Source organism: Aethalodelphis obliquidens, unplaced genomic scaffold, assembly GCF_003676395.1.
Source record: "Aethalodelphis obliquidens isolate GAN/ISIS:26980383/991018 unplaced genomic scaffold, ASM367639v1 scaffold13, whole genome shotgun sequence".
In the NCBI taxonomy this organism is placed as follows: Eukaryota; Metazoa; Chordata; class Mammalia; order Artiodactyla; family Delphinidae; genus Aethalodelphis; species Aethalodelphis obliquidens.
The window spans coordinates 31846487-31860486 of NW_020837957.1; the positions used below are offsets into that span (position 1 = coordinate 31846487).

The window sequence follows — 14000 nt, forward strand, 5'->3', positions numbered from 1 at the left end:
AGTATTTTCTGTGAATTAGGTCCTTTGTTAATGTTAACCAATTTATACTACATAAAGAACAAACAATTTTTATAGCTTTAGGGTATGTTGAAATCTCATTTTTCATTATCCTTATAAATGTGCTGTAGATTTTACTCAGTTCTCAATGATTTTAGACTCCTTTCTATTTGGTCAGGTCAGTGAGACTGTAAAACAAGAAAGGAAATTTGTGAATTTTTAATATGAAGTTTGTTGTATTTGTTTAAAATGTTTTTTTATGTTCTTTGTAATTTGTTTCAGAGGTTTCATTTCTGTACTCTTAACCATTTTTGCCTTTGAAATTCTTGCAGAATAATGGGCCCAAGTAGTTAGCTTTTTTCAAGTTAAATTTCACTAGAATTTTGAAAGCACTGGTTGTAAATTGCTGAATGCACAGTTTTAAGTTGTGATATGACTATTTTATTCATCATCATTGGCTTTCCTAGACAATTACAGTAAAATAATGCTAAAGAAAACTTTTTTTTAATAGTTGAACATAACTGATTTATAATAGGTAGGTTAAGAAAAACTGTGTTGTTTGGGTTTTTAGATTTTGAGTTTTCTTAAAATGTTACATAATGCTTGCTAGGGTATTTGTATTAGAATTTCAAATTAGAGACATTAGTGTGTCTGCTGAGTGTCAGCACTGTATTAAAGACTGGTGATTCAGAGACATTAAGAATAGAATATATGTGTCTTGAGGGCAGAGACCTTTTTTGTTTTATTGTTTCTGTGTCATCAGTAGTGCCTGTTAAATAGTACATACTCAGTATATATTTAATGACTATTGAAGGGTCTCTGGCTTCAACATGCTCATAATCTCATGAGCCACTTATCAGTAAAAAGGTAAATATCAATTTTATTGCACAACATTCTTCCTTTTTGCTGGAGATCCAAAAGAGCTGTATCTCTAGAACCTCATCTAGTTGAAGAAACAAATATACAAGGTTTAAGCAAATGCCCTATGGCTACGTTTAGGGAAGATTGGTTGGTAGAATCAGAGTAGATTTCATGAAATCAGTGGATTGTAACCTGTGTATTGTAAATGTTTGGGAGCAGAAGTGAGCAGTATATGCTGAGGGGAAGACATGGCCAAAGTTTTGTCAATAGGCTGGCACAAATTCATAGCCCTTGAACAAGTTAGCTGAATGATGGATTTTACAGCGAAGGGTTTGTGTAATATATGGGAGGGAGAGAAAAAATAGAATGGCCGATAGGTTGGAGAAAATTTCAAGTATTTCATGTGGTAGGCAGTATTCCATATATCTGTAAGCTTCCATACATGAAAGTAGCTCATTATTCTGCTATCTTTAGAATGTGGAGACTGAGCTGCAAAATAGTTGGCTTTGGTACTGTATGGAGCACCATGAATTAGAATATAGTCATTAACTATTCTAATCTCTTACTTGGTCCATTTGTGTTCCTGAACTGTAATAGCTTTCTTAATTTAGTTTCGGACATACTTCATTAAGGGCTAAGGTGGTTAGGTAATATTTTTACTTTAAAAGTAATAAAATACAACAGTTATGAAAGGTATGTGTTTTTGAGCAATGATTCGTCTTATAACTGTTATGGTGAATTTTAAACATTAAAAAAAGACACAGTAGTATCACGAAGCGTTATTTATATGTCACTCAGCCCCAACAATCATCAACGAACAACCCATTGCTAAAACTTAGGAGATCCACACTCTACTTTTCTCCTCCTGTATTATTTTGAGAAAAATTCCAGATTATTTGTTTCATCCATAAATGTTTTGGTGTGTCTCTTTAAAAGATAGGGTCAGTCCTCCCTCTCTTTCTGTTTTAAAGAAATACAATCACAGTACTGTTAGTGCACCCCCCCCAAAAAAAAATAGCAACAATTGCTTAATGTTCTTAAGTGCCAGATTTGTAAGATTTCTATTTGTCTCATGAAAGTCATAATATTTTTACAGAGTTCATTTTTCGTGGTGGGGAGGGATCAGGATCAAATAAGAACACATTCAGTAAATTGACATGCCTTTTAAATTTCTTTCAGTTTACGAATTCTCCTTTTATCACTGTGAGGTTTTTCATAATTACATTTTATTGTTGAAGAAAACTGGTTGTTGGTCTTACAGAGTTGTCCATAGTCTGCATATACTGATTGTATTCTGATGTTGTAATTGTTATGTTGTCCATATAGTCAGTTGGTAGATGGATCTACAGACCATCAGGTTCTCTTTCTGTTTTTAGTAATATTTTGTAAGTGGTGATATGTTTTTCCATTAGAAGATATGATATCTGATTTTTTTTGCATATGTCTGTGTGATGTTTTTTCCAAGAACATTTTGTAATAACTTTTTCTTCAATTTGTTTATGCTCAGCATAGTTTGCTCAATAGACATCTGTTTGTCAGTATTCTGAAAGGATATATACAAAGAAGTATATCTTGAAAGTCCAATTAAATTTTCTATAATAGAAATATATTAAAATTGAACATAAATTGGCATTACTGATGGTGGACAAGAAATTTTTTTCAATGAAGGGCTTGTCAAATTAAAAGCACGTGATGTAGAATTAACAGACTAGAGTTGGCCTCTAACATTGAACAAGGTAACCTCTGAGTTTCAGTTTTACAACTTTTAAGATGGGTTTAACAGGACCTACCTCAGAAATTATGTTGAAGATTGAATAATATGTAAAAGATTTAGCACAGAATGGCTGTAAGTGCTCAAATGATGGTGATGCTTGGTATTGTAGTTCTTTAATTTGTCAATCCTATTTAGAAGGAGCCCTTTATTAGAAGTCAACTTTGAAGTTTTTATTTTTTGTTACTGATTTCTAGGAGTTTTTGTATATAGTGGGTACTAAAGCTTTGTTAGTTATATATGGTACAGATAAATTCCTTCCTGTCTGTGGCTTGATTTTTTTGCATTGATGAATAGAGTAGGAAATTTTAACATTAAATTTATGTTTTAGTTTTAAGAAATCTTTCTTAAACTCAAGGTTTGATACTATATAGTCTTCTGGATTTTACTTTGAAAATTTTTAAATTTTGATTTTCACATTTAGGGCCTCAGTTTACATGTAATTTAATTTTTGTGTAATGTGTTGTAAATGGCTAACAAATCTGGTACAAACTCAGTTGAATGGTTCATATTTTCCTACTGATCTGCAGTGTTAGTTGTCAGGTTTCCATATATGTGTGAAACTTTCCCTGGGGTATCTCTTGTTTCATTGTCTATTACTGTCTTACTACCCAAATGTCTTAATTTAACGTGGCATCACAGTAAGTTTTGGAATCTTGGAGAGTGAATTTTGCAACTTCAAAATTGTCTTGGCATTTTCTTCACTGTATATATATTTTTAAGATCAGTTGGCTAAGTTCCATGAAGACTTTTCAGGTTTTGATTATAGTTGTACTAAATTTATAAGTTAATTGGAGAGTATTGTATTTGTATTATCAAAAAAATAAGATGGCAGAGCTGGAGAGAACAGTGATGTTTTTCTTTGAAGAATTTTTCCTTTACTTCTCCGTACTATTTTGTTTAATGCTTAATGCAGAAACTTAATGCTTTAGGCAAAAAGGAAAATATATTAATTCACTGATAATTTTACCAAAGCTAATCAGCACTGTATGTACTTCCCATCATTTTCCCTACATGTTAGAAGGATTTTTAAAAGCTTATGTGTAGGCATGAGGAAAGAGAGATGCTTCTTTGCCAGTTTGATTTTTTTCCAAAGTTATTGATTTACTTTTCTATTCTATTTACTTTTCTATTGATTTACTTTTCTATTATTGATGTACTTTTCTATTTCCCAGAATTTTATAGCATTTTTAAATTCTCCCTTTTTAAATTTTTATTAACAGTACACATTCATATTTTATCTTTTTTCTTTTTTTTTTTCCTTATCAGAGACCTTATTTTACTGGTCTTTTCAAAGTACCAGCTTTTGTTAATTTTTTTTGTTTGTTTCATGATTCACTAATTTATGTTTTTGTCTTTTTTTGCCCACACTAGATCTATTTTACTGTATTATTATTTTTTGTCCACTTCAGATTCCATCCCGAACATGTTTATTTTCTTGTTTAAAAATGCATTCAAGGTGAAGAAAGATCAGTTGATAGTTTGGGCAGTAAGCTTTGACTTTTAAGAGTTCCCTTTTTTCTTTTTTCTTTTTTTTTTTTTTTAAGATTGAGGTGTAATTGATGTAGAAACATTGTGTTATTTTCAGGTGCACAACATGAATTGATGTATGTATATATTGTGAAATGATTACCAGAATAAGTTTAGTTAACATCCATCACCACACTTAGTTAAATTATTTTCCTTGTGATGGGGATTTCTAAGACTTATTCTCTGCAACTTTCAAATATACAGTATTATTAACTATTATCAGCATGCGGTACATTATATCGTCAGGAGTCATTTATGTCGTAACTCCGAGTTTGTACCTTTTGACCACCACCTTCACTAATTCCTATCCCCTCTCCATCCCTCCCTAAAAGGCCTGGCTGTGCTTCTGGATACCACTGTTTTCTGTATCTGTGAGTTCAGTGTTTTGGGTTTTTGTTTGTTTAAGAATCTACATATAAATGAGATCATATGGTGTTTGTCTTTCTCTGACTTGTTTCACTTAGCCTAATGACCTCATTTGCATGTTGTTGCAAATGGTAGGATTTTCTTCTGTTTATAGCTGAATAGTATTTCATTGTATAGATTAACCACATTTTCTTCATGCGTTGATGGAGACCTAGGTTGTTACCATGTCTTGACTGTTGTAAATAGTGCTACAATGAATACAGGGTGCAGATATCTTTTATAGATAGTGATTTTATTTCTTTCGGGTAAATACTTAGGTGGTATTGTTGGATCATACAGTTGTACTTTTTAAAATTTTTTGAGGAACCTGTTTTCCTTTTCCTTAGTGGGTACACCAATTTACATTCCCATCATCAGTGCACAAGTCTTCCTTTTTCTCCACATCCTCGACAGTGCTTGTTATTTCTTATTTTTTTGGTAATATCCATTCTAACAGGTGTGAGGTGATATCTCATTGTGGTTTTGATTGGCATTTCCCTGATTAGTGATGTTGAGCACCTTTTCATGTTCCTGTTGGTCGTTTGTGTGTCTTTGGAAGAATGTCTATTGTGTCTTCTTTGATCATACTGTTCATTTTTTCTGAGTAGTATGAGTTCTTTATTTTTGATACTAACTTTCTATCTATGATTTGTAAATATTTTTTCCCATTCAGTAGGTTGCCTTTTCATCTTGTTGGTGGGTTCCTTTGCTCTGCAGCAGCTAAAAGTTTGATATAGTCTAAATTTATTTTTGCTTTTGTTGTCTTTGCTTTTGGTGTCAAAGCCAAAAAGTCATTGCTAAGACTGATGCCAAGGGGCTTAGTTATACTAAATCTTTAGTTTGATAAGGATTGAATTGAATCTGTAGATTGTTTTGGGTAGTGTGAACATTTTAACAGTATTCTTCCAGTCCATGAGCATGGAATATCTTTCCACTTATTTGTGTCTTCTTCAATGTGTTTCATCAACGTCTTACAGCTTTTTCACTTTTTTAAGCTTTGTGAAAGCTTCAAGGTATACAAAAGTAGGGTGAATGGTATAATAATATACTTCCTTTGCCTTCCTGTGGGAGAATATTAAAGCAGATCTCGGTGATTATTTTATATCATTCCTAAATACTTCAATGTGTATTTCTAATAGATATAATCTCTTAAAGATGACATTTATATCATCATACCTAATAAAATTTTAAATAAGTTTTTCCTTTTTTATTGAAGTATATTTGACATACAATATTATGTTAGTTTTAGGTGTATAACATAATGATTCAAAATTTACATACATTACAGATTGATCACCGTAACCATCTGTCACTGTAAAAAATTATTAATTATATTCCCCAAGCTGTACATTACATCCCAGTAACTTATTTATTTTATAACTGGAAGTTGGTATCACTTAATCCCCTTCACTTATTTTGCCCAATCCCACCCCATCACTAAAATAATTTCTTAATATCATCTAATGTCTAACAGTAGTCAGTTTCCCAGTCACTTTAAAGAAGTCTTTTATATTTTCTCTTTGAATCAGGGATCAAGGAAAGTCAACATGTTGATTTGGTTCTTTTAAGTCTATTTATGTCAGTTTTCCTTCTCCCTCCCCCTTTCTTGATTTTCTTTTTTAGAGAAACTGGGTCATCTATTCTGTACAATTTTCTGAAAATTATAATTTTGCTGATTATACCTTCATGTTGTCATTTTGTGTGTTTCCCATGTCTTGTATTTCCTGTGTACTTGTAGTTAGATGAGGCTTGATCGGATTCAGGTTTAATTTTTAGCAAGAATATTTTATAAATGTACTCTGTAATTTCTAATGTATCACACCAGGAGGAACATGTCTAGTTACCTCTTTGTGATGTTTTATCAGTAGGTTCAGTACTGACATTTATCAGTAGGTTCAAGTGTCCTCAGCTTGATGCATCCAGTGTAGAGTGCTCTATCATCCTTTCACCTAGTGGGCTTTAGTAGCTGATAATTGAGTAATTTCATTGGGTATTGCAAAAATGGTGATATTATTTTTTTCTCCTGCATATATTTTAAAATATTTTTCTGTTGGAAGAACTTTTTTCATCAAACATTTGGTCATACTGAAACACCCTTATCAAAAGAAAAGCAGGGTAGATTTTCAGTTAAAAAATTTTTCCTCATGAGCTCGTAACTCCAGTAACTCCAGTGTAATGTGAGTTCTTTAGCATTGATGTTAGGTCGTTGTGAAGGCAAGGATTTTTACGTTTATTCCAGTCTTATTGCAATGATCATTCCTTTAAAAATGTTTAAATTTTCTCATCTTGGGCCAGCAGCAGCTCATAATACCGGTAATTTTGATACTTACCTAAAGTATCATTTCTTCCTCCAAAACTTCAATTAGCCATTTCTTTAAAAAGAATGGTCCTTTGGTGAGACCTGGTCCTTAGAGACCACAGTAATGTGGGTGCAAAGGTGCCAATTGCTTTTAGGCTGTTGTTGTTTTAAGGTTTTTTTCAATTCACAAAGCTAACAAAATTTTTTTGAGACAAATATATTTGAACTCATTTATTTCCAGTTTGTATGTAATTTTACAATTTTTCCTCTTCCAGTTTTTTGTTTGTATCTCTTGTATGTTGTAAACTCTTGCTTGCTAGTGTTAACATAATTGCATATATACTAGTTTCTTTAAAAAGCAACATCAGTGTTAACATTAACGTTGTAATACAGTTTTAAGACGTTTGCAGTTATTTTTGTCCTTAAAGTGTATTTTGCAAAGAATGTATAGTAAAATCACAGAATTTTTAAATCTATTGAGATAATTCTGTGTGCGGTTCTACCACCAAGCTAATAGTTAGGTTTATTTGTTACATTTTGGTTTTCATTTTTAGGGAATTTTTTTCATGTTGAACAAATTTTCCAAAGTCAAAACTGCAAAACAAGATACATTCATGGATGTCTAGTCTTTCACTCCTGTCCACTCTACTTTGCTTTTTCTATCCCCTTATAGGTATCTATTTTCACTAGTTTTTGGCTTATTCTTTTATTTAGTAGAAGTAAATGTGAATTTCTTTTTATGTGCTAGCTCCCACCATCTTAGGGAAAAGGTAGCACAGAATACACAGGGTTTAATATCTTACCTTTTTTACTTAATGAGAAATACACTCTGGAAATCACTCCATGGGTATATATGGAAAATCTCATTTCTTTATACCACTGTATAGAAAGTATGCAAGTGCCTCAGTTCCCCCTAGCCATAGTATAGTATATTGTCAAATGCTTGGGGTTTTGTCAGTCTGAGAGGTGAAATAGCATCTAAATCTAGTATTAATTTGAATTTGTTTTTACTGTGAGCAAGATGAAACAACTTTTCTGTTTAAGCATAATTTCCATTTCGTGTGTGCTGAAAACTAATCTTATCTCTTGCCTATTTTTTTATGAGTAACTGGTCTAAATTTTCATAGGAATCTGTATTTGAAGGTTTGATTCTATTTTTGGCTCAGGTTTTTAGGAACAGTTTCAAAATTTTATCTGAATAAACTACAACAATTAGATTTTGTTCTATTTTTCTTTTTTCTCTTATTTTCATTAAAATATGTTTATTGTGTTTGACCAGATATTATGATCTGTATGATTTCTTCTCTATGGAACTTACTGAGGTATTCATTACATAGTATGTGATCCACTTTTGTGACTTACATACTCATGTATAAACATAAAATATTTTCTTCTGAAAAATTTTAAAGTCTTATCTGTTGCGTTTGTCTCTTAATTCATCAGAAAAAAATTTAATTCATTTATTGTACGAGGTGGGGATCCAATTTCATTTTTTCTTCTGTCTTTTTTACTCTTATAGAGATAGCCAGTTAAAATATGCAGTGCCGTTTTTTTTCACATTACAGATATATATATTTTAGGGTAAAGGCTAAACCACTATAACAAAATGGTAATGCAGAACATAGTGGTGTAAATAACCTAGAAGTTGATTTTTCATAAGTGAAAGTCCTGCAGTTGTAAGAAAATGGTATCAGTATGCTCCATGAGGTTATTCACTGGGCTAAGTTTTTTTCATCTGTTTTTTTCCATGACCTAATGATATATAATTATGTTTTTTTGGTTTTGCTTACCTAATTCTCACCCAAAGTTTGTCTATTGTTGTCTTGTTTTCAAAAAATCAAATTTTGGTTTTATTGATCCTCTTCGGTATGTCATTATATGTATTTTATATTTTTATTGGTTGTATGAGTTTGTGCTTTCACAGCTTTTAGCAGGTATGTAGCACTCAGTCCACCTCCTTTGTAGCACCTTTGTGTTCGTGGAGGCCAGAAATACATGAGTGAGAACCTTCCTTTCTCTCTGAGAATCTCATTTTCCTCAGGAACTTGATATTCACATCCTTGTCCCATGTCTTTCTGTCATGGTTCTCTTTTCTCCAGAGGAGAAAGTTGTTGGGCTAGTCTCAGTCCTGAAACCTGTCAGAGCCCAAGGATTGTGATAAGATGTTATCTCTGTTTTTCAAATGAGTAAGTTAAGGTTTAGAACAGGTAAGTAATTTACCAGTGACATAGTAGGTGAAAGCTGAACTATGGAATCCTTTTTCTTAAATGCCATATGGCATAATTGTCATAGAAACAAAGAAAACTAGGTTAATTCATCACATCAATCGACTAAAGAAGAAAAATCATATGATCATATCACTAGATGAGGATAAAACATTTGACAGAATTCAGCACCCATTCATGATAAAAATTCTCACTAAACTAGAACAGAGGGGAACTTCAACTTGACAAAGAACCCTACAGCTAACATCATATTAATGGTGAGAAACTCCACACTTTCTCATGAAGATCAAGTACAAGGCAAGGATGTCCCTCCTCACCACTTCTTTTCAACATCCTCCTGGAATTCCTTGCTGATGCAGTAAGGCAAGAAAAGGAAATTAAAGGTATACAGATTGAGAAGGAAGGTATAAAACTTGTTTGCAGATGACATGATAGTCTATGTACAACATCCAAAAGAATTGACAAAAAATTTCATGGAACTGATAAGTAGTTATTGCAGGATTGCAGGGTACAATGTTAATATATTAATAGGAAAGTAAATTGCTTTCCTGTATACCAATGGTGAGCAAGTGCAATTTGAAATTAAAAACAAAATACAGTTTACATTAGCACCCCCAAATTTGAAAATCTTAGGTATAAATCTAACAAAATACATATAAGATCTACATGAGGACAACTACAAAACTTTGATAAATGAAACCAAAGAACCAAATAAATGTGGATAGATATTCCACGTTCATGGATAGGAAGACTCAGTGTTGTTAAGATGTCAGTTCTTCTGAAATTGATACATAAATTCAGTGCAATCCCAATCAGAATTCCAGCGAGTAGTTATATGGATGTCAACAAGCTGATTCTGAAATTTATATGGAAAAGCAAAAGACCCAGAAAGCCAACACAGTATTGAAGGAGAATAACAAAGTTGGAGGACTGATGCCACTCAACTTCCAAGATTTAATATGAAGATACAGTGATCATGACAGTGTGGTTTTGGTGAAAGAACAGACAGGTTGATCAGTGAAACAGAATGGAGAGCCCAGAATAGAGCCGCCCCCCATAAATATAGTCAACTTATTTTTGACAAAGGAGCAAAGGTAGTCTCCCCAACAAGTGCTACTGGAACAGCTGAACATACATGTACAGAAGAATGAATTGAGACACAGATATTACACTCTTCACAAAAATTAACTCAAAATGGATCATAGACCTAAATATAGAATGCAGAACTATAAAACTTTTAGAAGATAAGGTAAGAGAAGATCTAGATGAGTTGGGTATAAAGATGTCTTTTTAGTACCACACCAAAGACATAATCCATGAAAAAAATAATTTATAAGCTGGACTTTTGCAAAAGATACATGTGATAAAGGGGTATTATCCAAAATATACAAAAAATTTTTAAACTCAGCAATAAGAAAACAACCCGATTAGGAAATAGACCAAATAACTTAACAGACATCTCACCAAAGAAGATATACAGATGGAAAATAAGCATTTGAAAAGATGCTTCACATCATATGTCATTAAGGAAATGCAAACTGAAATAACAATGAGATACTGCTACACTGTCAGAATAGCCAAAGTCTGGAACACTGGAAACCATAAATGCTGGCAAGGATGTGGAGTGTCAGGAATTCGCATATATTGGGAATGCAAAACTATATAGCCACTTTGGAAAACAGTTTGGCTCTTCTTACAAAACTGACCATACTCGTACTGTATGATCCAGCAACTCGTTGGTATTTATCCAAAGGAGTTGAAAACTTACGTATACACAGAAACCTGCACGTGGATCTTAATAGCAGCTTTATTCATAATAGGCAAAACATGGAAGCAACCAAGATGTCTTTCAGTAGGTGAATGGATTAATAAACTGTGGTACGTTCCAACAATGGGGTAATTATCAGCAGTAAAACAAAATGAGTTATCAAGCCATGAAAAGGCATGAGGGGTACGTGGTACCATAAATGCAAATTACTAAATGAAAGAAGCCAACTGAGAACGCTACATACTATGTGATTCCAGCTATATTCTGAAAAAGGCAAAACTGAGGAGACAACAAAAAGATCAGGGGTTGGGAGGAGTTTGGATGAATAGGCAGAGCACAGAGGATTTTTAAGGTAGTGAAGATACTGTGTATGATGTTATAATGACGGATATGTCATTACACATTTGTCCAAACCCTTAGGTATTAAAATGTACAGTATTAAACCCTTAGTTAAACAGAACTTTGGGTGATTATGATGTGTCAAAATAGGTTCATCCTTGGTGATAAATGTACCAGCCTGGTGGAGGATGTTGATAATGGGGGAGGCGACGCATCTTTGGTGGCAGCGGGTATATGGGAAATCTGTTCCTTTTTCTCAATTTTATTTTAAACCTAAAAGTGTTCTAAAAATTTTTTAAAAATACTAGGAAATTTTTTGTTGTTGATAGTGAACCAATAATGGATGTCAGCAGTTCTTAAACTTCAGCATGCATCAGAAGCATCTGAAAGGCTTGTTAAAACTCAGGTTGTTGGATCCTGTCTCCATTGTTTTGTTCAGTATATCTAGGATGGATCTGAGAACATATGTTGCTAAGGAAATTTCCAGGTCTAATGCCGCTCTAGGGACCACACTTTAAGGATCTCTAAAGTATCTAATTCTGTATATCATATCATGTCTTTATAAAACAGTGCCATGCTGAATCTTCCATACTTTGATTAAAAAATTAAATATGATGTAAATATGGTATTAACGTGACTTGATACTATGTTTTTATTTTTCTCATGCTTGTATTTCTGTGAACTTGATGCTAGCAAGTAGAAAGCTTTTTAAAAAGGGGATGACGTATAAATGTTTTTTCATCACTGTGATACTTATTATAATACAGCTTATTAAAGTATGAGTTTAACACAAATTAACATAAATTTTATGGTTAATTTGGATTGTTTTGGACTTTGTAAAATGCTTTGGTAAATTATCTCTTTTGTACATTTTTTTCCACTTTGGTGGTTGCATTCAACTTTGTCCTGATTGTCTAAATCAGCCAGTGTTGATTTAGTTATTTTAAATATTAATTACCCATGTATGTAAGTATACACATACTTAAAATATGCAAAACAGTTGATTTAGCTATTTTAAATATTAGTCTGCTCACACATACTTTTATATGCACACACATTTTTAAAATAGTTGAAACAACATTGGTTGGTTTGAACAACTGTGCAGTTCTGAGAACATACGATTTATAACCTTTTCTTTAAAGGATTTAAAGACATGATTCAATCTCTTTATATTGGTAGAAGGAAATTTCTCATTCCATAGATTTTTGCCTTTGTTTACAGTGTTCTAGCCATTGGAATATATACCTAATTGTTTAATTTTAATGATTATGAAAATGAATTGTCCAGCTCATGTAAATGAGTTGTCCAACTCACCATTGTGAAGTTCTCATTTTCTAAAGACCTGAGTTATCTGGATGAGTAAAGGGCTATGAGGCTGAAGGATTCACAGTGTCTGTGAGAAAGTCCAGGTGCTGTGGCATTAGTTTGTTTATTTAAAAAAATGATGTAGTTCTCCAAGGCTTCTGATTATGAAACCTAATCAGTTTTCCTATTTATTGTCTGTTGGACTTGGGTGAATGGAAGGAAGGAAACACTGTTGGCTTTGTGGAAAAGGAAGAGATGGATAGGAGAGTGGAGTTAACTTTTTATTTTAGGGATTAAATTTTTTATTCCCAGTAGTGTAACACCTGACATTTGTTTTGACATTTGTTTTTCAGTGTCTGTTTTTCAGACACTGTTTGAAAAGTTACCAGATAAGTGACAGACTTTCAGATTAATATTTTTAAATGTAAAGGGGTCTTATGCTAATTTGTTCTTGTTTTAACAGAGAGGATCTGACGAACTACTCTCAGGCAGTGTTCTCAGTAGTCCAAACTCTAACATGAGCAGCATGGTGGTTACAGGTAAGTGTTAACTCTCTTAACAGTCTCATAATTTGCCATTTTGCAGAGCAGAATGTTAAAAGTTTAGTGTGTTTTACCAGAATAGCCTTTATTTTTAAATACTCTGTGTTGAAACAGTTTAGAGAAATTTTACTATAGTATGTATGTGTCAAGTGAAAAAACCTTGAAGTGGGTGATTTGTGGGCAAGTAACTAAATCTGATTGCTTTTAATCACAAAAATGTAACCTTTTTTTCTTTCATGTCACGAGTTCTCTCACTCCTTTTGTACTTTTGTGCTTAGCTTCTATTGTGTGTCATAAAATATTTTTAAGTATTTCTTCTCTATCCCATAAATCCTAAAGCCCAAACTGTAAAAAAAATACCATAAGATTCAGTTGCATAGCTGTTTTTTTAATGTGCTTTAAATCTTTTTTCTGTGTGGTAACAGTATTTTTAACTCTTTGGATTGGTTTCCTTTATTTATTTACTTGGAAATATAAAATGATTTATTTAATCTTCATAGTTAGGGTGTTTAAGCTTTATATGTTTGAAACATTACTGTTGGTTGGTTGTAATGTCTGTCTATAAATAAATACAGACTAATTTTTAGAGCTTAGTTTTATGGCCAGTGGACCAAATTTGAATCTGATGATGACTGAATTAGTTTGCCTTATAACCCTACATTTTATATTATTACCTAAAGCCAAAGTTTCTTTTTTCTAAACCCTTTTCTGAATTACTTGTTTTAGGAATCGTATTGGGCAATATAAAGATTGTAAAAGAATGGAAGCATTTTGATTTCCTTCAGGTAGCCATGCTTGTGTATATGTACACCTCAGTGCACATGTACACATCCCTGACAATTAAGTAAGAATTATAATGAAGTATTTTTCAAATATAGTTATAATGATGTTAAGATGAATTTTTCTGCACATCATCATTACCGAGTTTTCCATGTCATGATTACAAAGCAAAGTCACT

General features: G+C 32.5%; 1 protein-coding gene across 5 annotated transcripts in view; it reads left to right on the forward strand.

The window, feature by feature from the left end:
* PTBP2 (polypyrimidine tract binding protein 2) overlaps positions 1-14000 on the forward strand; it is an 83890-nt gene that overhangs the window by 8766 nt on the left and 61124 nt on the right. For all 5 annotated transcript variants that reach the window (XM_027114431.1, XM_027114427.1, XM_027114428.1 and 2 more), the window contains exon 3: positions 12964-13039. In XM_027114431.1, the coding sequence (XP_026970232.1) occupies positions 12964-13039 (76 nt within the window). The remainder of the gene's footprint in view (positions 1-12963; positions 13040-14000) is intronic.